This window comes from Ceratotherium simum, chromosome 17 (genome assembly GCF_057802395.1).
Source record: "Ceratotherium simum simum isolate JZ-2026a chromosome 17, ASM5780239v1, whole genome shotgun sequence".
NCBI classification, from domain to species: Eukaryota; Metazoa; Chordata; class Mammalia; order Perissodactyla; family Rhinocerotidae; genus Ceratotherium; species Ceratotherium simum.
Genome location: NC_141916.1, coordinates 16,615,744 through 16,640,704, shown reverse-complemented (window position 1 = coordinate 16,640,704; position 24,961 = coordinate 16,615,744). Strand labels below are relative to the sequence as shown.

At 48.3% G+C, this 24,961-nt stretch overlaps 1 protein-coding gene and 1 pseudogene across 2 annotated transcripts; one reads left to right on the top strand and one right to left on the bottom strand.

Annotated features, from left to right (window-relative positions):
- The first annotated feature begins 9,995 nt into the window (after window positions 1-9,995).
- On the top strand, window positions 9,996-10,543 carry LOC101390489 (ADP-ribosylation factor-like protein 2-binding protein pseudogene; annotated as a pseudogene).
- Window positions 10,544-15,198: 4,655 nt separating this feature from the next.
- Window positions 15,199-23,425, bottom strand: LOC147914718 (keratin, type II cytoskeletal 2 oral-like). 2 transcript variants are annotated; one of them, XM_004429080.3, is made up of 9 exons: window positions 22,844-23,425; window positions 21,550-21,770; window positions 20,130-20,190; window positions 19,362-19,457; window positions 18,634-18,798; window positions 18,390-18,515; window positions 17,527-17,747; window positions 16,015-16,049; window positions 15,199-15,623 (listed from the first exon to the last, which is right to left on the bottom strand). In XM_004429080.3, the coding sequence occupies exons 1-9, from the start codon at window positions 23,423-23,425 to the stop codon at window positions 15,199-15,201; spliced, it is 1,932 nt and encodes a 643-aa protein (XP_004429137.2). The 2 variants fall into 2 exon arrangements, with proteins under 2 accessions (XP_004429137.2, XP_087298084.1); XM_087441958.1 differs by having other exon boundaries at window positions 18,634-18,780.
- Window positions 23,426-24,961: the final 1,536 nt, after the last annotated feature.

Genomic DNA, 24,961 nt, shown 5'->3' with positions numbered 1-24,961 from the left:
TGTCTGTCCCTTCCCAGGACGCCCCAACCCCACTGAAGCTGGAGAAGGGCATCCCAGTTGGGACGTGACTTTGAGGCCTCAGTTTGGGGGAGAAGGACACCACAGACTCTGGTCTGAGTCACACAGCACTGAGTGGCGGGGTCAGGAGAGCCGCCCCTCAATGTCTGAAGCCCCTCAATCGTCCACTTCCCCTTTACATCTCCCCCCTGGCCCTCCTTGCTGGGCATTGGAGAGACTGTGAGGAACAAGACATAGCCCTGCACCCGGTGCCCTCACAGCTGAATAGTGAAGACAGATAAGTAGACATTTCAAATAGCATGAGGAAAATACAGGGCACCATGGAGCCCAGAAGAGAGGGTCTGAGGAGGGAAAGATGGGGGCTTGGCAGGAGGAAGAGGAGGTTTACCAGAGGAAGAGATGTTTGGCCTGTGCTTGAAGGAAAAGTGGGAGTTTGAGAGGCTACTGGGAGGTTGGAGAGGACATTCCAGTTGGAACAGTGTGAGTATTGAAAGGGTGTTTGAGGACCAGTGGGCAGTTCAGTGTACACAGCAGAGGGATAGTGACAGGATCACCCAGACCATCCAGGTTGTCACCCAGAGATGGGTGGGGCTGCCCAGAGGTGCACTCCAAAAGACCCAGGAAGAGGACAGGTGTGCTCTATGCCCTCATGCATTTGAGTGAGGTGACAGGTGAGGGAATAGGGGAGGGCCTGACCTCCCGTTCTCTGGCCCTCTTACTTGGCCATCAAAATATTAGGTGGCAAGCCAAAGAGGGAGGGAGCATTCTAGAGAATACAGTCAAGCCCGGAAATGCCCAGCCTGCCCAGCAGCCAGAACTCCCCTGCCTGCTTCTCCACTGATGGCTCCTCAACTGCCTGTTGATGCCCTCCGTCCGGGCCACAGCCTCTGGACCATCCTGTGGAGCTCTGCACTCTCATTCCTGGTGCTCCTCATGTCATCGCCATGCCTTCCAGCCGTGGTCTCCAGCTCCCCACACTGAGAGGGAGAAGCAAGAGGAAACTGCCAACCAGGAAAGTCAGAGGGGGATCAAAAAGGAGAATGAGATCTGACCCTAGAACAAGCTTCTGTGTATGTTCAAAGGAGCTCAGAGGAGGGTGCCCCTAAAGAGCTTGCCACAGAAGGAAAGCACTTGAGGTCACTTGGAGTGGTTTTTCCAGACTAAAGAAACACAAATGGCTGCTGCTCATCCTGCTGCGTTTGATTCACTCAACTTGCTCAGCTACTGAGGATGAAGAAGATGACAGTGACAGAAGGGGCTGTGGTAGTGGTAAGCAGGGCTCCACTCTTGGCCAAGGGGATAAGAGCCCAGCCCATGCTGTCCTTGCCAAGCTGTGGCCCACATCACTGCATCTGCCCAGAGGGGCACTTTTCCTAATTAGCACAAAGGCATCCTGTGTCTACTGTGGCCCTGAGCGTATTGATGGGGAGGATAATGACAGCTAAGACTGGTCAAGCTCTTACTAAGTGATGCTTCACCCTCAGCCCTCACTCATTCTGTATCTATCTGAGATCTGCTCTGGGCCCAGAACTGCCAGGTGCTGGAGTCACAAAGACAAAGAAGAGCTGGTACCTGCCCTCAAGGAGGTCACAGTCTAGCAGAAGAGGCAGACATATCAATACAAAAGTATTATGCACTCTGTTGGGGCAAAGATGGGGATTTGTGCAGGGCCTGGTGGTGACATGGATGAGGAGTGAGCAACTCTGCTGGCAGATGGGGGGAAGATATGGAGATCAATCCCAAGAGCAGGTGCCAGAGCTGAAGGAAGATGAAGAAAGAGCATTCCAGCCAAAGGGAAGGATGTGCCAAGGACCCAAGGCTCAGAACAGCTTGAAAAGTTTAATAAAATGGAAGCATTTTTCCCTGGCTGGTACAGGTAGTACAGAACGGGGTGTGGTGTTCAAGGATAGTGTTGGAGAGAGAGGCAGAGCCCCAGCAGGAAGGCCTTATATGTCACATGAAGATGTCAGATTGTGTCCTCAGACAATGGGAAGCATTAAAGGGCTTGATGGGGGAAGAGTATGGTAAGGGCCATGTTTAAATGTAATCCAGATGTCCTAAAAGCCCTCCAGCCTCCCAGGGCCTCCTTTCTTTATTATGCAACCAAACCACAAGCCAATTCCAGTCGCGCAAGGAGTTCAGTAACACCCTCTACTCCACATGCCCAGGGATCCAGAGCCAGATAGTCCCTGGTTAGTCTACAACACAGCTTCTTTCCACCTGTTGCTCCCAGTCCCCAAGACCACCATCCCGCCCCCAGCCCACTCTGGCCCATAGTGGCCCCCCAGTCCTCTTCCTCTACTGATGATGTGCAGTAATGAGAGACAGTTATGGTGCAGTCCAGGAATGACTCCAGTTCCTTATCAGACATCCCTGTGATTAGAAATGCCATCGCCACCCCCTGGGAAATGCCTTCCTGACCATGGCCCCCATGTGGGCTCTCCTAACTGTCTGCATGGACCCCTCTTTCTCCTTGGGCCCTCCTTACCCTCCTCTTCTCTTCGTGGTGTGGCTCTGGCCTCTCTTTGCTGGATCTCCCTTGAAAACTCAAAATCCCTCTAACTTTGTTAGGCAGAGTAGTAAATGCCTTGGGTTTATCTCACCCTCTCCGGACCACCATGGGGGAAGAGGGAGGGAGAGGACTTCACCTTTCAAAAGCAAAGAATCGATGTATTTTTTAAAACAAAGAGCCATACCACTATACATCTCTTAGAATAGCTAAAGTTAAAAAAGTACTGAGAATACTCTGAGGATACAGGGTAACTACAACTCTCATACATTGCTCATGGGAATGCAAAATGGTACAACCACACTTAAAAACAGTTTGGCAATTTTTTGTAAAGTTAAGCACACACTTACTATATCACCAGAAATCCCACTTTTGGGGTATTTACCCTAGAGTAAGGAAAACTTATATTCATACAAAAACCTGTACATGAATGCTTATAGCAGCTCTGTTTATGATCACCAAAACTGGTCACAACCCAAATGTCCCTCAAGAGGTGAAGAGATAAACAAACCATAGGTCATCAATACAATGGAATACTCTCAGCAATAAACAGGAGCAAACTATTGATACACACAACAACGGGGATGAATCTCAAAGGCATTATGCTGAGTGAAAGAGTCAGTTTTGAAAGGTTACCTACTGTCTGATGTGTTTACAGGAGATTCCAAAAAAATAACAAAACTACAGTGACAGAGAACAGATCAGTGGCTGCCTGAAGTTAGAGGTGGATGCAGTGTGTGACTATAAAAGAACAACACAAGGGAATTTTGGGGGCTGATGATACCGTTTTATACCCTGATGTTGTGGTAGATTCACAAGTCTATAAATGTGTAACTGTTAAAGTTTACAGAATTGTACACCCAAAGACATCCATTTTAATGTATGATAATTAAAAATATAGACACAGGAAAGAGGAACATGTTGAACGATATGATGGGGTGGAGTGGACATGAACTCAGCAGGACACTAACTCTACAAGACAGATGACCAGGTTTCTTCAACAAATCAATTACAAGGAATAACAAAGAAGGATGGGAATCTGCTCATATGAACCAATTGCAATGCATGAACATTGTTTAGACCCATATTCAAACAAGCGATTTTAATGAAAACATTCTTGAGACATTATGGGAAATGTGAATGCAGACTGGATATTTGATCATATTAAAGAATTAATATTTATCCTGTTAGGGAAGATAATGTCATTATGGTAATATCATTTAAAGAGTCCTTATCTTTTAGAGAAACTTACAAAAATATTTATAAATAAAATGACACGATGTCTGAGGTTTTCTTCAACAGAACCTGGAGGGGTAGGAGGAGTGGTTAAAGTAGAGACGAAACAAGATAATGAGTTGATCCTTGAGCTGGGTGAGGGGCACAGAGGCGTTCATCACACTACTTATTTATTTAACATTTTCCGTAATAAGAAGGTTTTTAAAGAGCTACTTCCCCTGAGACTAAATATAACACCTTTCTTCTCTATTATAAATAAGCAGTTCTTGCTTTAAACAGCAGTTTTTCTTTCTAGTACACTCAAGTGATCTTTGCATATAGCTCAAATTTATAACTGGCCTGAAGCTAGTAAGAGTGACGAGTAAGTTGAATGGCAGGATCAGAACTGAAAAATAATACAACAGTTTGGAGCTTGAGCCAAATCTCACAAGAAAGATTTAATAGAGATTAATGTAAATTAACCCCACACGTGTATTCAAACAAATCAGCTGTACAGTTCAGCATGGGGAAACGCAGTTTCACAATGGCTTATATAAATGGTGCCAGCTCAGGATGAGTCAGCAGCAGGAAGGGGCTGCCAAACTCACCTGCAAGGTCAGAGGATGCGCAAAGAGAAGCCCCATGCCCACTCCTTTCCTGGGCTAACCAGGCCTCACTTGGAGGGTTGGGTTTGGTTTTAGACATTCAGAGGACGTCTATGGGAGAGCACCCAGGGTGGCAGGGGGCACCCCAAAGCAGAGGAGGAAATGGAAATTTTCCACCTGGAGAAGGAATCTGATAAAAGGAAACATCCTCAAACATCTGTAGACAGTCATGCACAAGGGGATTTGCTCCCTATAGCCACAGAGGAAAAAACTTGGACCAATGGGTGGAATTTACAAGATAGGACTCAGCTTAGCATCCTCTATGAGAGAAAAGAGTTACCAACAGGTGGATGGACTGCCAATTGTGGATGGTGTTTTAAAGAGGACTCCAGTATCTAAATGGGGGCTCCTCTTGATGGCCTCTGCAGTCATTTCTAGTCTTGGGAGTCTGATTCCTCAGAAATCAATTAACGGTGGTAACCCTAGAAATAGTGATGGTAATATCTCCCATTTATTGAGTACTCATCTTGTTCTAGGAGCTGTGCCAAGCTCTAGCATGCATTGTGTCATTTAATCAACTTATGGAGTGTATATTTTCTGTCCAGTATTGTGTAACATACAAACAATGTATGACATAGTCCCTCTCTTTAAAGAATTTATAATCTAGTTGATAATCAAAATTTGCATACACATAGCACAATATCTGTATGAATATCTTCATTTTATAAAGTGCTTTTTACATATTTTATTTCATATATTCCTTGAAACATCCCTGAGAGACAGAGATTATTTTTATTACCACATTAATGAATAATAATAGCTAATATTTTAAATCACTCTCTCCCTCTGTGCGTGCCCAGTTTCCAATGTTGCTCAGCATGAGCCTAGCCTCAATCAAGACAAGACTAGCTTCTTAATTTTCTTTATTTTTATATCCCTCTCATCTGAATAATAAGGGAGTTAAATTAAAAATAATAATCCCTGGCAAAAGAGGAAGCAAATATTCTAATCACCCAATGACAAATACTCCATAGAAACTGAGGCAAAAAGGAAAACACAATAATATATGTAAGTGACTTACATGTGAGCAAATGCAAGTAATTAGAGCTAAAGTAGGGACCAGAAGAGGTCAAATTCGGAGGGAGCCATGGTGAGCATCAGCCTCCTGAAAGAGAAGAGTCCTCCAGCCATCTGGACCAGATTTCAGCACCAAGGCCAGAGCAGGGAAGTCAGCCTCTGCCGTCAGAGACCAGAGACACCCCACACCCCAGACCTACCGTGGAGAAACAAACTACACATGTGTTATCAGTATAGCATGGAGGTTACAAGCATGGATTCTGGAGTCCAGCCACCTGTGTTCAAACCCTAGCTCTAACACTTGCTAACTGTGACCGTCAGCACAGTGTGACCTTATCTCTGTGCCTCTTTTCCTCATCAGTAAGATGAGGATAATCATAGCTACCTCTTAGGGTCATTGTGAAGCTTAAGTCAGTTATATGTGAAATTTTCGGAACAATATGTGGGCAGGTGGTAATTATTAAATAAAACTTTGCTTCATTTATTGATTTTCCAGAACCTTGAGATCCCAGGATGTGGGGAGAAAAGGAAGTGGAATGCTGTAGACAAAGTCTTGCTGGGGAGACGGGTGACTGCCACTAAATCATAAGGAATGAGGATATAGGGGCAGCTTTTGGCCATGTTGTTCTACCACCCTGGCCCAAAGCCCCAAGGAGGGAGGTAAGGAAAGACTGCCCCTGAGGTGACCCAGGCTGGGCCCTGCAGTTAGTCAGTTGGCTGTCACTGGGCCCTTTGGAACTCTTGGCAAGGACCACTGAAGCCAGTATGAGAAGTGTGCCAGCCCTGGGATGTGGCCTGCCCTGGGATGAATCCAGAAAGAGTGACACACAGCATGGTAGTTGGGCTGATTGTAAAGTCTGACCCGGTTGGCTTAACCCCAAAGACTCCCTCAGCATCCCCAATCTCTACTCATCTCTCACTCACTCCGCACACAGCTGCTAACATAACTTCCTGTAGGCCACATTTCCAGTGTGTTGCCCTCTGATTCAGCAAACAACATGGGTCCCTATTATTCTACAAACCTCACAGAGCCAATTTCTTCATAACATATTGCATTTAAGTGAAGAAAACAGAGAGCTGAGAAGAGGCACGGCAGAGCTTATATACAAGGGAACAAAAGGCAATAGTGTAGTGGGTGGTGGGCTCAGGGACAAACTCCTAACTTGACAATGTCTACCTGGGCCCCCTTCTCAGCTTTGAGCCTGCAAGAGGGTGAGATTATAGTGTCACCAACTCTGGGGAGAGAGGAGCCATTGCAGATCAGTGTGGCTAAGGGCTGGGGGAGTTTCTGCAGTTGTGTATCAGGTCCCAGTCTCAGTATTTGATGCAGGAGCACTGGTCACTGCTGGTGGTGGTCTGCACAATCCTGGCCAAGGAGGAGGAGGATGAACTGCTGAGTCTGGGACTCTGATCCGTGGAGATACTTGTGCTCCTGGACTGGGTGTCTTTCCCAACAGTTGGGGACTTGCTGTCCTCTAAGATGCCCTGGCCACCTCTGTTGCCCCAGTCTCCACCGCTGCTGCTGCTGCTGCTGCTGCCCCCAGCACTAATGTTCTTGCTGATGGAAAAGTGGTTGACCACAACTGCAAAGAGAATGGGCTGCTCAGTCACATCTGTCTATCTAAATGCCCATTGTATGTGTTCTAGAAAGGCAGTGCCAACTCTGCATGGAAGAGTATGTAGGCAGGCCAGCTACAGAGGCTGGGGAACAAAGAGAGTCAACAAAAGTTTAGAGATAGTTCCTCTCCTCCCCAGACCTCAGGGCTCAGAAACAATACCACTAGGGCTGCTGTGTACAGGTATGCAGCTTGTGTCCCGCACAAGAGTTCCAGGCCAAGAGTGTGAAAGAGGGCTACAATCCAGCCCATACTCTGGTCACCAAGCTGTGTGCTGTGGCATGGGCTGTGTCCATGCAGAGCACAGGCACTTTTTATTTTACACAAAGTGTTGTCCTTTGCCAAGCCATGTCCTGTGGAGCTGTATCTGCACAGAGTGGACACTGTTTCTAACTCACGAAAAGACCAGAGAGGCCAAGAAGACATTGGAACACCAGAACTGGACATCACAAGTCTCAGGGTGAGAAGAATGGATTCTACTAGAAAACCTTCTCTTCCCTTGTATCTCACAGGTCTTCAGGTCAGTCAAGTCATGTTGTAGTAAAACTGCCTGAGTTCAAATTCTGGCTCTCCCACTCCTAGTTACATGACCTTTGGTAAGTTGTTTGACACACTGTGCCTTGGTTTCCATCAACAAGATGAGGATAACAATAGTATCTACCTCATAGAGTTGTTGTGAGGATTAAATTATTTCAGAACAGTTCCTGGTGCATAACAAGTACTCAGTACGCATTAGCTCTTAGCTAATAGTGTTATCGTTATGCACACTGAGAGAAAACCATCTCTCACATATCAACTAAACATATAACCTCTTATCTCCAGGGTCCTCATTCTCCAAAGTTTGTGTGCATGCACGTGTGTGTGTGTGTGTGTTGTTGTTGTTGTTGCTGCTGTTGCTGTTCAGTGCTTCTCTGTTTCCAAAAGGCAGGCGTGTGGTGCATGAGGCCAGGGTTACAGTCAGAGGACTCAGGGGCATCAGCCATGTGTGGATGGGGAAATTGGGCAGACTGATTCAGCTCTATATTAAAAATTGTACTTAATTCCAACTGAACAGCAATAATTATGCAAAGCTGAAAAGAACTGTTAGAAATGCCTCAAGTCCTAGGCTTTCTTTGTACTTCCATCACAAAGGATTATTGTTGGCCGGCTAAGACTCTATATCTTAATTACCAGTTTCTCAGGGCAAAAAGTACATGAAATAAATTAAAGTCATTCAAACGTCGACTGTGTTGGCCTTGCTGTGAGTAACCTCATCTTTAATAAGGCAGAATGTCTAGCTTGAAACAATCAAATGACTAGTCTTAACATTGGGAGTGAGAAAGGAGCTCAGATGCATGCACTTGCTGATTGCTCTCCCCTGTTGCCAGTAAGGGTGGATTGGGGGAGATCAGCCCTAGCAGCCTGGAGGCAGGGAAAATGCTTAGGAGTTTATCTCTGTCAGCCCAGGATCAGCTAACAGAGGATATTACTTCAGTGACCTTGAGCACCAGAGTAGGGTCATCAGAAACTCAGCCAGTGGGAGAAAGAGTGTCCAGATGGACAGAGGAAGCAGAAGGGGGGCTGAGGAGACTGACCCAATTAGTACCCCAGTCCCTGCCCCAGCCCCAGATCAGCTTTTCTGAATGTCCCAGGCAAGGGTTTATGGCTATCAGATGGCAGCAAGCCAGGGAAGCCCACTCCCTTCCAAATCCCTGCAGAATTTTCTGACAAATTCTTTGGTATATGTCATGGGTTACCTACTTCCCTTGGTCCTTCACCTCCAGGGTCTTCAAGGATCTCGGGGTCTTCTTCACTCTTCCCAGGGCACAAGCTCTTACCAGAAGAAGGGCATCCTCCCCTTCTTCTGAAATCCCAGTCAAGCAGCCAGCTGGCCCCTCCCTGGGCCCGTCTCAGGTCAGATTGCCAGGAAACAGACTCTGAGATGGAGATTTATGGCCAGGAAATGTATTGGGGAGTGCTCTTAGGTTCAACGCTGTGAGGGGGTGAATGAAGCAGGATTGGAGGTGGTGGCCATCCACTACAGAGCCCTAATCCCTTCGGGGCTCATCCTGCTTCTGTTTCTTTCTTAGCTTCTGCCCACTCCATCATCTCATCTACTACAGCAGACATGATTTTGGAGGTGGCCCCTCCCCACAACTTCGCCCCACTTCTCTGCAATCCTGTTAGCCCCCTCTGAACTCTCCCTAGGCTAGGTTCCTTCTTCTTCACCCCACCTCAGCTACTCTCAGCATCCACACAGGGCACTAATTCTGGCCCAATTATGAATGTCGCCAGGGTTCTGGACTCCTGAGTGGCTCAAATGCCCTTGAAGGCCTTGCCTCAGACAAGCAGATTAATAAGAAAAACAAAATGACCACCCAAAGAGAAAATGGACTAAACAAATAAAGACACAGTTCACAGAAAATGAATATTAAATAGCTAATAAACATATTTAAGTGCTCAACCTCATTAGTAATCAAAGAAATGAAAGCCAAAACTAGAAAAGTGTCAAAAATTAAAAAGACTACCTCAAAGTGTTCTTAAGACTGGCAAAACAGGAATTCTTAGACAGTACTTGTGAATGTATCAATTGGTACAATCTTTCTGGACAACAGGTTGACAACATAAATCAAAATTTTAAAGTGGCCCTGGCAATTCCACATCTAGGAAGGTGTCTTAAAGAAGGAATAGGACAAGTGTTCAGAGGCGTGTGTTCACTGCAGCAATGTTTATTTTAGTGGAAAAAGTAGAAACAATATATGCACCAAAATGTGCTACATCCAGATAATGGAATATTGTGCAGTCATTGAGAATGATGATCTCGGCCATCGTGAAGGCGGGTCGGGCGTGGCTCCTAGAGGTCAGTAATGGGGGCCAAATACAGAGGTGCCAGGTGGAGCGCAGAGGCCCCAGGGTGCGCAGGCGCAGACTCGGCCAGCCACAAGCTGACTGGTGGCAGCCGGGCCACTCGCCCGCATGGCCATATCCACGGCGGAAGTGACGGCGGAAGCGACGGAAGTCTTGGAGGAAGAGAACATAGCGCGATCCATCTCTTCTGGCTCTGAAGCTGAATTTGATGCTGTGGTTGGATCAATCGAGGACGTTATCATGGACGCTGAGTTCCAGGTACTGCAGAGAAAGTTCATGGACAAATACTACCAGGAGTTTGAAGACACGGAAGAGGATAAACTCACCTACATGCCCATTTTTGATGAATACCTTTCTTTGGTGGGAAAGTATATTGAAGAACAGTTGCTGGAGCAGATTCCCGCAGTCAACATGGCGGCTTTCATGACAACGTTGAAGCACCATAAAGATGAGGTGGCTGATGACATATTCAACATGCTTCTCAAGTTTACGGACTTTGTGGCACTTAAAGAGACGTTTCTGGACTACACAGCAGAAAAAGAAGGCCGAGGACTGGACTTAAGCAGTGCTTTAGTGGTGACTTCGTGGTGCAAATCATCTCCTGTGCCAGCTTCCCAGAACAGTCAGCCGCACTAGCTCCCACCTCCAGGCAGTAGGAGCGCTCTGGACAGCATGGGCCCAGTAGGCTGGGAGAGGCTTCTGCTCGTGATGACAGGAAAATGCCTCTTGGAAAGACTGGCTCCGTTCTGCAGCTCTTTACTAATGTTAGGTATTGATGGGTCGAAACCTGACCCTCCCAGGACTTCTGCTTTTCCTGAAACACCTTGTATTCAGTAACTAGTACTTCTGCCAAAGTAGACACCTCTCTCAGGTGCTTCTGAGAGTCAGACTGCTCTAGGACAAAACTGTGTCAAGCATTCCACCTGGAAGGACCCCTTCCCCCAGCATACATGTTCCTGTGTCAACAAAGTGGAACAACACCATCACAAACCCTCCCTGTCCCAAATAACACAGACAGGCTTTGCATGAAGCTTCCGTGTACCAGCAGCTCATTCACTGAGATAAGAGTTTCACTCCTTCAAACCCAGTGACCCACCTGTGTGGAGTTTTTTGACTATTTGGTAGTGCTTACCTAGGGTGTTAAAACAGCTGCCCCCATCTTCAGATTTCTGAAACTCTTATTTTCTGTCCACCGTTATGGGAAAATCAGAACCAGTCTTAGCTGTGGGAATAAAGATGTCCTTTACCCAAAAGCTACATGTGAAAATCAACTCCTCATCTTGGGTTTGCAATTCTTTTATCTTTGTCTTCCAGTCCTCATGTAGTCCCACTATTTCAAGAGAAGCTTCTCTTTTTTTAGAATCATTTTTATAGATGACTACTCAGGCTAATCCAGTGGATTTAATCTCAGAATTTCTATGATTACCCACTTAAAGATCCAAGTATTAAATGGTTGGACTTTTTAGCTGTTAGTGATATGAAGGCAAAAATACTTCTTCATTGGAGTTACTCTTTTACTGGACACCAATGAATACACACTATATGCTGGAAATGGACTAAAAGGTATCCTTTTCTTATAGCATATTAAGTGTACTTGCGCAGGTTCGCTTTCTGTATAAATCAGTTTGTTAGGTTTTGGTTGAGGTGGGAGTGAGTTTGGTTAAAGATGTAATTCTACAGGCTCTGCACTTCCAACTCTGTTCTTCCTGTCAAAATGGTGTTCCATTGGTCTAACTCAGCCTTAGTAAGAGGGGGTAGTAAAGAACTTTAATTGTCCTCTGTCTGGCTTTGGTTTGGTGAAATGTTTGGTTAAACATTACTGACCAAAACACTTGTATGTCATACTTCTAGAAAGAAGGAAAAAAATTAGTAGTTTAATGCCCAATGTATACCTTTGATTTTTTTTTTAAGTAAAAATAGGAGTCTGCACTGGAAAAGAAAAGGATGATCTCCATCGATATTTGTTGTTATAGAAAGATGTTATTTGGTAGATTTCTTCCCATCTAAACTGTAAACTCCATGAGGGCAAAGACTATATGTGTTCTCTTCTCTATTCCTGGGCCTGGCAGTGGTCTAGAAAATGGTAGGCACTCAATCTAGTTGTTGAATGCATAAATGGATAAATTCCACAGCAGATTAAGTGAAAAATCAGGTTATAAAGCAGTATGCCTTGTAAGACCCTACTCTGTAAAATACGATATATTTACATGTACCTCTCTCTTTGTATATATGTGTGTGTGCGCACATGGAAACACATAAGAAAATGTCACAGGGTGGTGGAATTACAGATAATCTTTCTTTTTTTTTTCACTTTGCTAAATTTTATGCATTTTTGCTATAAGTGTGTGTTGCTTTTATTAATTAGGGGAAGATCTTTAGAAGGAGAGAGAGAAGAGTGAAGGATAAAGGATAAAAGATAAAGGATGGAGAATAAAGAAACAGTTGCCACCAGGAGATGGATTGTTTAATCCTAGAGACATAGCTCTAGGATTTCCAGCATCAATTTAGGAAGGCTTCTGTCACCCCTCTGACCGTTCCACACAGGTATATATCTACTCTGCATACCCTGGCTGCCTTCAAAGGCAAAGAGCTGCCCCAGCTCTATCATCAAATGGGAGATGGGTTTAGGGGATTTTTTAAGGCTCAGAAAGATCAGGATTGCCAGCCTCCCATAAACTTAGATATATTCCATTCTCTCTGACCTCAGACACGATGTCCTTGCCCTGGAAGCTTCCTTGCTCCACTGGCACGTGGTTTAGTCCCAGCCTGTGTCAAGAACGCGGAACACAGTGCCAGTCCTGGAATTCTCCTGGGACTTGGTCTGAATATCTGCCCTGTAGCTTTGCCCTTCCTCCATGTTGCCCAGACTCTCTCCTTCCCAGGCCTTCCCCAGGCTTCCTCTCCAACATGCCTTGATTGATTCCCTCCCCAAATTCCAAGTATCCTTCAGTCTTTCACCACCTCCCTTGGAAGCCCCCTCCCACCATCTCTCCTCACAAGAGGGTTCTAGGCTCTCACTGTCGACTTTTAGCTCCATCCTGCTTTGGAGTGTTACCTATCCCATCTTCCTTTCAGGCTGGGTGGGGTGAGGGAGAGGAAGGTCTTGCTCTCCTTATTTGTTTTTATGCATTGTTTCAATTAACCACCAAACTTTCACTGAGTGCCCTACACCCTATGCAGGGCCCTGAGACAGCACTCAGGACCAAGCTTTCCACACGTGGAGCAGATGGATAGAGACCGAGCAGCCGTCCCAAATCCCCTACTGATTCAGTCTAATGGTTAATCCAGGACAGTCAGCCTCTCCCCAGTTAGGCAACACATGGAACAGAGCATCTGGAGTGTTTCCTACAGATTGGTGACATTTCTTGTAATGTCTCTAAAGGACCAGTAAGAGCAGCAATCCAGAACAGCCTGCCCTGCTCCTAAAGTACCCAGAGCTGTGCCAAGGGTAAATGGGAAATGGGGCTACCTCCTGCCTGTAGGCCTTGAAAATATGGGCAAGGATTTATTGAACTCTCCAGTGCAGGAACTTTGAAATGTCTGCTTCTCCAAGTCTTGGACCAAGGCTGCTATGCTTTGGCGATCAGATCAGGCTCAAGAACATGGAAGCCAGGTCCTGGCACTCTCCTTGGACCATCAGACAAATGTACAGATGCCCTCTCATTAGTCCAGCTTTGATCTGACTTCTGGGGGTAATGTGTGATCTACAGTGACTTACAAAACCAGAACTTTACCATGCTCAAAGGCATGGAGAGTGGATTGGTTTGGCAGGTGGGGAAAGGAACAGAGACTCTAACTGTCATCTCCATTGAAGTCTCGGTTTCCCTGGTTTCTCTCATGGCTGTCTCATCACCCCTGTCCTCCCTGGGTTTGGGATTCAGCTTTCTGAGGACAGGTGGGAAATGTTGGTGTAAGGCACGCGTGTGTCTTCCGCATTCCTAATTTTACATCCTTGTAGAGTGAGCTTCACTAGTACAGCACTCCTACCCTCTCTCTTACCTGATTGGTGAGCTTGGAAGGAAGAACTGGGCGTGCATAGCTCTGCCCCTCCATCCCTTAGGATCTGACTGTCCATAGCAAGCTTGTGTTCTGCTCTCCTATCTTCCTTGAGGGGTCTGACCCCATAAGGAAGGCCATGATGGGCCTTTGCTGCCTCTGCCCAGGTGGGAAATCTGGCCTAATCCTGAGGTCCTATAATAGGAAACCCATTCCACCTGAGGTATAAGCCACATTCCCCAATATCTGCTTCATTGGTAATAAAGGCAATATTGGCTCTCCATTTGCTCATTCCTTTGTCTTGTTTTTTTAATTGGCTCAGAATCTGGTCAGGGAAAAGAGAATGTTATGTGTTGACCCCTTCAGAATCCAGGAGCTGTGTTTGCAGAAGGAGAATCTGCTCTGTGTCTGGTTGATGTGACGATGGAGCAAAGGAGCCGAAGTCCCAGTGGACTCTATTCCCTTGATGAACTGCAAAACCCTTTTCTTCCATGACTGGATCCCGGAGGCCTGCTCAGAGGCAGGAGAATGGATGAGAGACCTCCTTGGGAGTGAGGGGTCCCCACTTAAGCAACATAAATACTCTTGGGCATACCTATCACAAGAACCCAACCAAATGGATAAAGGAAAAGCCAAGACTATTCAGTGTCCTTTATACCCACTACTGAGCTTCTGGAAGACCACCATCCACACCTGATTTCCCTCCACTCAGTTTATTCTGTGACTCCTTGAATGAAAGCCAAACACCAGAAAGTGAAATACAGTGCAATTGATTGAGAAAAGAAAGTGCAACATAATCATCACCAGAGGATCCACAGCTCAGGGGATTAAGGGACAGAGGTAAGTCAGGATATGATGCTCAGATGTGAGGAGGGCACCCTGGGACCCAGCAGTCCAGAGATCTTGACCATCCACCCTCCAGCACTGGCCACGCTGTGCTGCCCTCCTCAGGCAGGGCTGAAACATGCCGGCTTCAGACCATCAACTCCCAGTGAGAGCGGGAGATGGGCCAGAGTGGAAACAGGCCAGGCTGGGAAGGCCACACTGGTTTGGGCTCAGGTGTTGCTGCCCAATGTCAGGGGCCATTGCAGGGGCTCATCTAGGGGCATCATCGTCCCACAGTAGCAGCTAGACCTCCCTGGCCCAGGAGAGGTCTTGTGGATGGAGGAGCCAGGAAGAAGTTCAGCCCCTTCTCCAGGGAACTTGGAAAAAAGCGAGGGTGAGTTTGGCATTTGTTGATGCCAAGCAGAGAGTGGGAAGTGCCGTTGCTGGCTGAGAGGGAAGCAGACGGGCATGAAGATCTGGCCCCCGAGGATCACTTGGAGCTGTGCTGGCTTGAGCTGGTGGTCTGGGAGAAGCGGACACTGGTGCTGCCTCCACTGCCAGACCTGTAGCCACTGCCTCCGGAGGTCTGGGTGCCGCCAGAGCTGGAGCCGATTCCGCTCTGGCTCCCCGAGCTGCTGCCTCCGCTGCTGAGCCTGCTCCCACTGCTGCTGCTCTGGTAGCTTCCGCTGCTGCCCCTGCCCCCACTGCTGCCACCAGTGACCCCACCGTAGCCACTGCTGCCACTGCTGACCCCTCCATAGCCGCTGCTCCTGCCACCACTGATTCCTCCATAGCCAGCACTGCTGCCTCTGCTGCTGCTGCCTCTGTAGCCACCGCTGCTGCCACTGGCCCCTCCAAACCCTCCACGGCTTCCACCAGCGCTGCCACTTGTGCTGGTGACGTTGCTGACCACTGCTGCAAGAGAACAGGCACTCAGTTAAGGCTGAAGGCCTGGGTCTGTATCCCAGCTCCACCCTACTTGGCTGTGTGACTTAGAGAAAAATGCTCTACTTCTCTGAGGCCTCAGTTGGTAAACAATGAGAGTAAGCCCGGCCCGGTAGTGCCCTTTCCCAAGAACAAGAGCGAGCAATATCCACACAAATTTCTAGTTCTCCAATGTAGGGAACTCCCCGAGACCACAGAAGTTTTAGCTCTGGCGTGAGAGTTTGCCGGTTCACACCAGGAGCAGAGTGCATGGCCATGGCCTGAGAGCCTAGACACTGTTCGGTGGCCTAGCCTCCTTGCATGAGTCAGGCTCTTCGCCCTTTTTACAACCAAGGGAGAAAGTTTTTGAAGGGCTACTTACAAATGCTCACAGCACTCTGGCACTCTCCAGACATCCTAAAAAGGCAGAGAAGGAATATGGATTATTTCTGCAAGGAGTCATTGGCCGAAGAGCTAATGGTTCATAACCTTGGGAGCTGCATCCTCCCATTTGCCCTACTAGGGGTCAAGCTCCCAGGGGAATAAAGGCTATACCAAGTCTGTTTCCATGACTAGGTCTCCCCAGGAAAGGGGGCTGCTTCAGGGGGCTGAGGGGTCCAGAAGCTTCACCAACCACACTCCGTTTCTCCTTCTTCCCACCCTCTTTCCCTTAGTTCCCAGATCATCTGTTCCAGGCAAACTGCTCATTGCCCAGCCCGTACTTGATTAGCGCATCCTCATTTCTTCTCCCCTGCTGAGACCATCTTCCCACCTCAGCATGCATGCCTTTCCCCTCCTTTTCCATCCAGCTCTGGCTTTTTTATTTCTGACTTTTCTCTTCTCGGAAGCCTTCCCCAGTGAACCGTCCTGGGGTGACAGTGGTGGTGATTATGATGATGATGTGGGTAAAATGTGAGAGGGACCGACACTCAACATGTGATAAATTTGAAAACGTCCTTCCCACACTGCCCATCTCCCTGTGCCTCGCTCTTGTTCATGGAGCAGGTGTGTCCGCATATTCGAGCAGACGTGAATGTGCCTGCTCACCTGGCCAACATGGGCCCCGCTGGTGTCGACCACTGCCTCTCCATCCCATGACTCCCAGCACACACAGCGCCATCTTCACTCTCACTCCTTTTCACAGAGACTCATAAGAAATCCTTAAGTTTCCTTCTCACACTTGACTTCTGCTTCCTCCATCAGATTGGGCACTGCCTGAGGACAGAGGCTCTCAACACGGGGATGCATGGAGCAGCGAGTCAGCGGAAAGATCCCTCCATTCTTGACCCTCCTTTGACATTTGATATCCACTCACTGAGCCCTTATCTGCTGCTTGATATTTTGTTAGTTTTCCAGAGTATGTGTGTATCAGCCACCTCCCCGTATGGACTCAGCCTCAGGGGTGGGGGTTGCAGCACTGTCTATACTAAGCTGCCTAATAGGGTAACCACTAGCCACATAAAGCTATTTAAATTTATTAAAATTAAATTAAATGTAAAACTCAGTTCCTCAGTTGCACTAGCCACATTTCAAGTGCTCAAGTGGCTAACGGCTTTTGTATGAGGCCAGATATAGAACATTTTTGTCATCTCAGAAAGTTCTAGAGGACAGCACTATAACTTTTGTCATAACCCCAAAGCACTTTTTCTTACACATTGCACACAGTAAGGATCAACAGAGGTATGTAATACCATACTCATGTCCATGGTAAGTTGGAGAATTGGATGATCTTGATTGACAAGAAATAGTGGGGCTTGAAACCTAAACTCTGTCACGCGGGAGATTCCTTACTCTTTGTCTGAGTTGTCCTCTCCTTACCATCTTGCCCTCTTTCTTCAGGGTCAAACCTCACTCCAAAATCATATGGGAGAATGCTGACCCCACGGCCCCCCACCTGTACTCCTCGCCCTCCAGCAGCTTCCTGTAGGTGGCGATCTCCACGTCCAAGGCCAGCTTGACATTCATCAACTCCTGGTAGTCGCGCAGCAGCCAGGCTAGGTCATCCTTGGCCTTCTGTAGGGCATCCTGCAAGCCTTGGAGCTTGGCATTGGCGTCCTTGAGGGCCGTTTCCCCACGCTGCTCAGCTTCCGCGATGGCCGCCTGAAGGTTGGCATTCTGGGGCAGAGAGAGATGGGAGACTGATTAGCGTAGTGACCAGGAAACAAATAGCTGATCTTTTCTGAGAGATCTTTTCCCCATTCATCATCGCTCCCTCTCCTTCCTTCGAAATCCAATGGAGCATGCTCAGAAAACAGAAGTCAGTTTTGCAATTGGTTCATTCATATTTGGCCCATTGAAATTAACTCATGTCTCATCAAGAAAAGGAACGCTGATTTGCTGGTAAAGGTAGTAGTGGTCTGGTAAGTAGTCCTCATTTTTTTCTGACTGTTAAAAACCTCCCTTGCCTAATTACTTCTTTCCAGTGATACAAATGAGCCATCGAGGTTATGTGAAGCATGTGATAAATAGCTCACTGAGGGCAGATCCTACTGAGAGCTGAGTGTTTAAAGCCACCCCTACAGTTGCAAGATTTCCTGTGCAAACCAGAATGGGCAGCCATCTCTCCGTAGGGATGCTTCCAAGAATCCCAACCTCCAGGAGGAACATCTGGAGAATGGAGTCTTCCAGAGACTATGCTGTCCCACCCGGGACACCATGAAAGGACAGAAAAAGCATGTGGCAGAAGCACAGCTATGCTTCTCCTTCTCCCTAGGGCCCAGAAGACCTCCAGGATCTCTCCCACAAGCCCAGACCCACCTGTTTCTTGACGCTCTCAATCTCGGCCCGCAGCCTCTGGATCACCCTGTTGAGCTCCGAGATCTCACTCTTGGTGCTCTTCAAGTCGTCCCCGTGCCTGCCCGCCGTGGTCTGCAGCTCCCCAAGCTGACGGAGGAGAAACCAATCCACATGGCTTTGCAAAGTGCTGGAGCATTCCTGATGAAGGTCCTAAGACTTAGTAGGACCTAAGAGTAGAGTGTGGGGACAAGAGGGGGGCTCCCACCTTGGTCTGGTACAGCGCCTCAGCCTCAGCCTTGCTCTTCTGAGCGATCTCCTCATATTGGGCCTTGACCTCAGCGATGATGCTGTCCAGGTCCAGGAAGCGGTTGTTGTCCATGGACAGGACCACAGACGTGTCACTGACGTGACTCTGCATCTGGGACAGCTCCTGTGGGGAACATGGATGGTCACTTTCACCATCCCCTGAGCCCAGGGGATGCAGGGAATGAAGAAGTTCAAGAATCTTCTACTAGCAGAGATACCCCAGTGATGGGGCCAGGAGTGGGACAGTTAGAAAAATAAGCTTGCATTTCAGACCTAGCTACAACCTAAAGGATGCCAGGCAACAAAGCGAAAGGAAAAAGGAAATGCGCAAACATAATCAGGTGTCGGCCTGAAAGCATCAGCCAGTGAGCCCTCCTGTGTGGGTTTCCGTGGGACTGCAGTAGGGAGGATCGGAAGGCGCTGCTGTGATCCCAGCCTAGGAGCCGGAGGGAGGTGTAGAACAAAACGGGCTGAGGACAGAGAGGGACCCTGGCCCCGTGGGCCAGGTCTATGCAGGCTGGGGGAACTAAGTTAGCATTTCCTGGGCTGGGCGGAGCTGAGTTCTGAGCCCTGCTGCTGGTTTTGTGAGTGTTCTGCCACTTGACTGTCCCCTAAGTTCCACTTGGGAAGCATGTTTGGGAAGATGCAGACAGGAGGGCTCTGGAGCTTGGCAAACCGAGGAATCACCATCTCGTAGAGGATCCTCAGGAAGTTGAGTTCATCTGTCAGGCCGTCCACCTTGGCCTGCAGCTCCACCTTGCTCATGTAGGCCGCGTCCACTTCCTGGGGAGGCAGGGCCAGGAGGGCGCTCAGAAATCCTAAAGAATAACCCTCAGCTCCCCTACCACCCACAGCTCTTTCCTAATCCTTATCTCTTCTCTTTGTCCCTCCCCTGTCCCTCCTTGTTCCTCCTCCTAAGTGTGACTTCTCACCTTCCCTTTTAAAAGGAAGAAAAAGTGGTTTTCTTCCTCTTAATTGCTTTGACCAATCAAGCCCCGATTCTTTAACAAAATATAAACAGTATTAGCCAGCATGGAGTCAGGGTAGAAAAATCATGTTTATCTAATCTGTGACTTTGGTTATACAGTACCAAAAACCCAACCTCCTGAATAGAAATGAAGGGATTCTTCTCACTGCTTCCTCTTTATGATAACTGCTTTAAACAAGCTGCAAGGATGTGTTGGTTGTTGTTATTAATGACATCCAGGGTACATTTGTAGGCTGAAGACCTTGATTAATGCTGTGTATAAAACGTTCATTTTTAGTTCACGTTACTAATCAGCTCATTAGGCACATTGTAAGGTGTCTTCCCCACCAGCAGCTTCCTACATCAAACACCTCATTTCCAAAAATGTAAGGAAAAATGCAAACCACACACACAGCATAACCCTCTCTCTTGCCACGGGGGCAGTGCCCACAAAGGGAGCCTTGAGCTGCTCGTCCCAGCTGACTTACCTTCTTGAGCCCCACAAACTCATTCTCCACCACAGTGCGTTTGTTGATCTCATCTTCATACCTGGGATAGAAAGAGGCACGTATATGGACAGTGACGTTTCAGAAGTAAAAAAAAAAAAAAGGAAGAAAGATGAGGATCCCAAGCACTCATGCAGAATCTCCTCACCCAGAGACAGGACCAGCTTCATGGGCGTGTGACCTGTGCAGTTACACAGCGCCCTGGGCTCAGAAGGTCCTCACAGTCGGTTTAACGCTCTGCTGGCGCCATCTTGAAAGTTTTAATTTTTTAACAAGAGCTGTGCATTTTCATTTTGCACTGAGCTCCAAAAATTAAGTAGCCAGTCCTGCCCAGAGGCCTTTCAGACCTCAGGTTACTGTCTCACCCTCCTCCTTTTAGTCTGGTGACAGGCTGAGGTGTGGGCAGGCGCAGCGGGGAGACTTCAGGAGTCCCCTACTTGCCTGGCTCTGACAGACTCCTCAAACCCTGTGCGCATGTGAGCCCCAGAGAAGTATTTGCTCAAACCAGGTGTTTCTGCCTCTGTTTTCTCTGTTTCTCTTTTTGTTAATTAGAGTTGCTTCTTACAGGATTTTGTGATAAGAATCAACTCATGTCTTCCTGCCTGTTAATGACTAAAATCTCCCACCAAGAGTTTGGATTTCATGAAGATTGAAGAATGGAACGATTCTAGGAGAAAAGAGGTTTCTGGGCAATGTGAATCTGAGTTGCCACTGGATCCCCAGAACCCAGCATGGAGTCTGCCACAGAGTGGGTGCCCAGTGGGTTTGTGCAGCTGAGTTGGAATGGGGCCTCCCCAGAGCAGGTGTGCCCATCCTTGTGGGTCCTGACTCCCAGGGATGTCTGGAGCTCCCTCCCCACCTAGAGAGGCCCTCTTACCTCTCACAGACCTCAGAGACTGTCAACCACAACCCCAAAGATGCAGGAGGAGGCTGACTGAAGCTGCAGACGTGGCATGGGACTGGACACATCGAACGAGTACTTTACAAAGTGTGCCCTGACCTGTCTGCCTGGAATCCCTGGGAGCTGTGGAGCGCTCAGACTCCTGGGACCTGCCCCACGCCTCTGGATTCAGAATATCTGGGACTGGAGCAAAGGAATGTGCATTTGGACAAGCTTCCAAGGTGATTCCTATGTACAGTAAAGTGTGGAGGCCTCCCCATCCTAAAGGGCTTTAAACTCTGGGAGGACTCCCTTGTCCATCTGAAAAATATGTCAAAATCAGTCACCTAGAAGTCTCAGTCCCCACCCCATCACCCCCTTCTGCTTGGTCACGCCTCACTCAATAAATCCATCCAAGAATATTGACTGAAGGTGCAGTCAGGAACGGTTGAAATCCCAAATTGGGGCCATGCCTCCCTGCTAATCCGCTGGAAGGGGAAACTTCCCAGTTGGGGCCCTCACTTCTTTTTGAAGTCTTCCACCAGATTCTGCAAGTTCTTCAGCTCTCCTTCTAGGCTCCCTCTCTCGCTCAAAACCAAATCCAACTGTCTGCGCAGAAAGCTGATGTAGGATTCAAAGAAAGGCTCCAGGTTTTGGGGGCCCGAGCTGGGGCCCGTGGTCTGCTGCTGGAGCAGGTTCCACTTGGTCTCCAGGACCTTGTTCTGCTGCTCCAGGAACCGCACCTGCATCGGGGGAGGAACAAGAGGAGTGAGCCTCTTGAGTTGGGCAGCTGGGGCCACCCATCCCAAAGGGTAGAAACGTGGAAAATGAACCCAGTTCTTCAATCTGCAGTTGCCTCTGTTTTTTTGGAGTTGGGGAAGGATGAGGATTTAGAAAAGGGAGAGCTAGACTATGTTGAATGTTTGCTCTACACCTACTATTTTCACATATTCTTATTTCAGTTAGTCTTCACAACCCCTGAAAAGGAGGTGTTATTATCCCCATTTTGTAGATAAGGAAACTGAGGCTCAAAGAGCTTAAGTTGTCAAAGTGACGTGGCTTCTAGGTGACAAAGCTAAGAGTCAAACCCAGTACTGCCCTAATCTATTGGGATCCTTCAGAATACAGCTAAAGGAGGTCAGCATAGATAAAGTTATTTAGAATTGTTTTTTCAGTGAAAACATTTTCACCTCCATACAGTGAAAACAGTCGATGAGGTCTGACTTTTCCTTAGTTGTTTCCCCATTCAGTTACTCGGCTTACAGCTGACCTAGCTTTAACTTCCAATCCCAGCCTCACTCCCCCAGACCCAGCATACCCTTCCTTCCCTGCCCCAGCGTGGAGAGCCCTATTTAATATCGGCTGAAGCACAGCATCATTCGGAAGGTAAGTCAGCTGCCAATACTCACCATTGAGAAGCGGGCCCAGGATTCATTCTGATGCAAGTTTGATTACCAACTAGTTTAGATCATCAAGCAATTGCCTTTCAAGAGTAACTAAGTTAGCTATAATAATTTCATGGCTAAGGCCCCATTCTTAAAAAGAACCAAGAGCATGTTTGGGCCCTCACCTCATTTTCCCTGGTCCTATCTCTAGAAGGAAATCATGAGCCCGGAATCCTTCCCCTACTTCACATCTGGGAAAACAGGGCCGGAAGAGCAAGAGAGGCATGCTCACTGTCCTGTAGGGGCCGAGGCTGACCCAGGACAAGAAGCTGGCACCCTGCCTGCAAGCCTGGCAGACCCCACTGGTATCTTCCTATACACACCCCTGGACGACCCAAATCCTTCACGAAGCCTCTGGGCTTTGCCCTCACCTTGTCGATGAAGGAGGCGAACTTGTTGTTGAGGGTCTTGATCTGTTCCCGTTCCTGGGCCTTTACTTGCCCAATCTGGGGGTCTATCTCCATGTTGAGGGGCTGCAGGAGGCTCTGATTGACAGTCACTTCCTGGATTCCCCCAGGAAAGCCACCAGGACCAAATCCACCAGGCCCACCAAAGCCACTGTGCCCACCAAGCCCACCAAAGCCACCAGCTCCACCAAAGCCACCAGCCCCTCCAAAGCCACCTCCTGTTCCTCTGCCACCACCAAAACTACCACCAAAGCCACCTCCATAGCCGCCCCCCAAGCCACTGCCACAGCTGCTATGCCCTCCCCAAAAGCCACCAGCCCGGGAGCCACCAGCCACGCTGATGGAGATGCTCTTGTTGCCACCCAGGTTGTAGAGGCTGCGACTGCCAAAGCCTCCTGCTCCGCTCCGGAACCCACAGGCCCCTCTGCCGGCTCCCCCAGAGCGGACTACAGAGCTCATCCTGCTGCTGCCGGAGACCACAGCGGAGCGGCCAGAGAAGCCCTGGCTCCCGCCACTGAAGGATTTCCTGCAGATTTGTCTGTTCATGATGAGAGAGCTTGGAGGTGAGCTAGCAATCACTTAGCAAGGGCTGAGAGGGATGAAGACAGAGGATGGGGAGGACAGAGGAGACTGGCCTTTATATACCAAGGAGTTTGGCTTGGCAGAAGGAGAGGCAAGCAATTACCTGAGAGTCATCTTGGGTTTGGTTTGCCTCCCAGGCAATAAGTTACTCCTAGGTTCCCAACACACCTCAAAAATAATCCCCTAGACCAAAAAGACCTTGCTTTCTTAGTTTAATCTCCCAAACTTGCCTCAGTTGACAAAAGACTGCAGCTCTCCTCCCTGCTTTCTTGTGATTTCCTCAGGGGTCTTAGGGAACTCAAACAGCGCCTGATCCAGCAGGATGAATTGGATTTTGACACCAGGGGATTAAGAGCCACTGAGCTCCGCGACACAGGGGTGAGGACCAGACAACCTCTTCCAGATGGGCTGGGTCCCTCCCTGCAGTGCCAGAATGCCACAGGCCAGTGGCATGTCATCTGTGCCCATCTCTTCAGAGAACTATCTAGAGTCAGGCTTGGGGTAGGGGAAGGGGGATGAGAGGCGCACCCACACACAGGGTCTGCTCTGGCACCACCTCAGCCAAAGGCATCCATCTAAACCAGCCTGGCATTTGAGCTGAGAAATGCTGCTCATGGAAAGAAACTAAATGGAGTTCAGTGAGATAAAATGTGACCCCTGGACAAGTGAGGGTCATATATGAAGCAGACAAGTGTGAGGCTTGGGATGTGGAAGGGGCCATACTGGAGGGGAGGAGTCTCAGACCAAGTCCCTCCACCACCATTCTAGACCTGCAGGAGGTGATTTCTGCATCCAGAAGCGAGAGAGGACAGAATGTGGGGACTCTCCAGCTGGCTGACAGAGTCAGCTCAAAGACCCTGTTCATCTTAGGATAAGAGTGTGTACTGTGTCGGACCTGGTGGCCTTAGGATCTCCTCACCGCTCCACCACCTGGTCTGGGTTAGATAACCCTTCCTGTTCCCACCGCACCCTGTACTTTTCCCATCATGGCCCTGACTTCAAGTATCCTTCTCTGCCGGCCCCGTGGCTTAGCGGTTAAGTGCACACGCTCCACTACTGGCGGCCGGGGTTCGGATCCCGGGTGTGCACCGACGCACCGCTTCTCCGGCCATGCTGAGGCCGCATCCCACATACAGCAACTAGAAGCATGTGCAACTATGACATACAACTATCTACTGGGGCTTTGGGGGAAAAAAGGAGGAGGATTGGCAATAGATGTTAGGTCAGAGCCGGTCTTCCTCAGCAAAAAAGAGGAGGATTAGCATGGATGTTAGCTCGGGGCTGATCTTCCTCACAAAAAAAAAAAAAAAAAAAAGCCTGGCTCAGCTCAGACCCAGGAAAAAAAAAAAAAAGTATCCTTCTCTGTTTATTTGTCAGTACCCCTCTAGGCCCAGAGCTCATCGAGGGAAGGGATTGAGTCCTACTCAGTCTGAATCTCCAGCTTCTAGTGGAGGGTACACACACCACAAACATGTAAACCGACTGATGACCAGTGTCTAA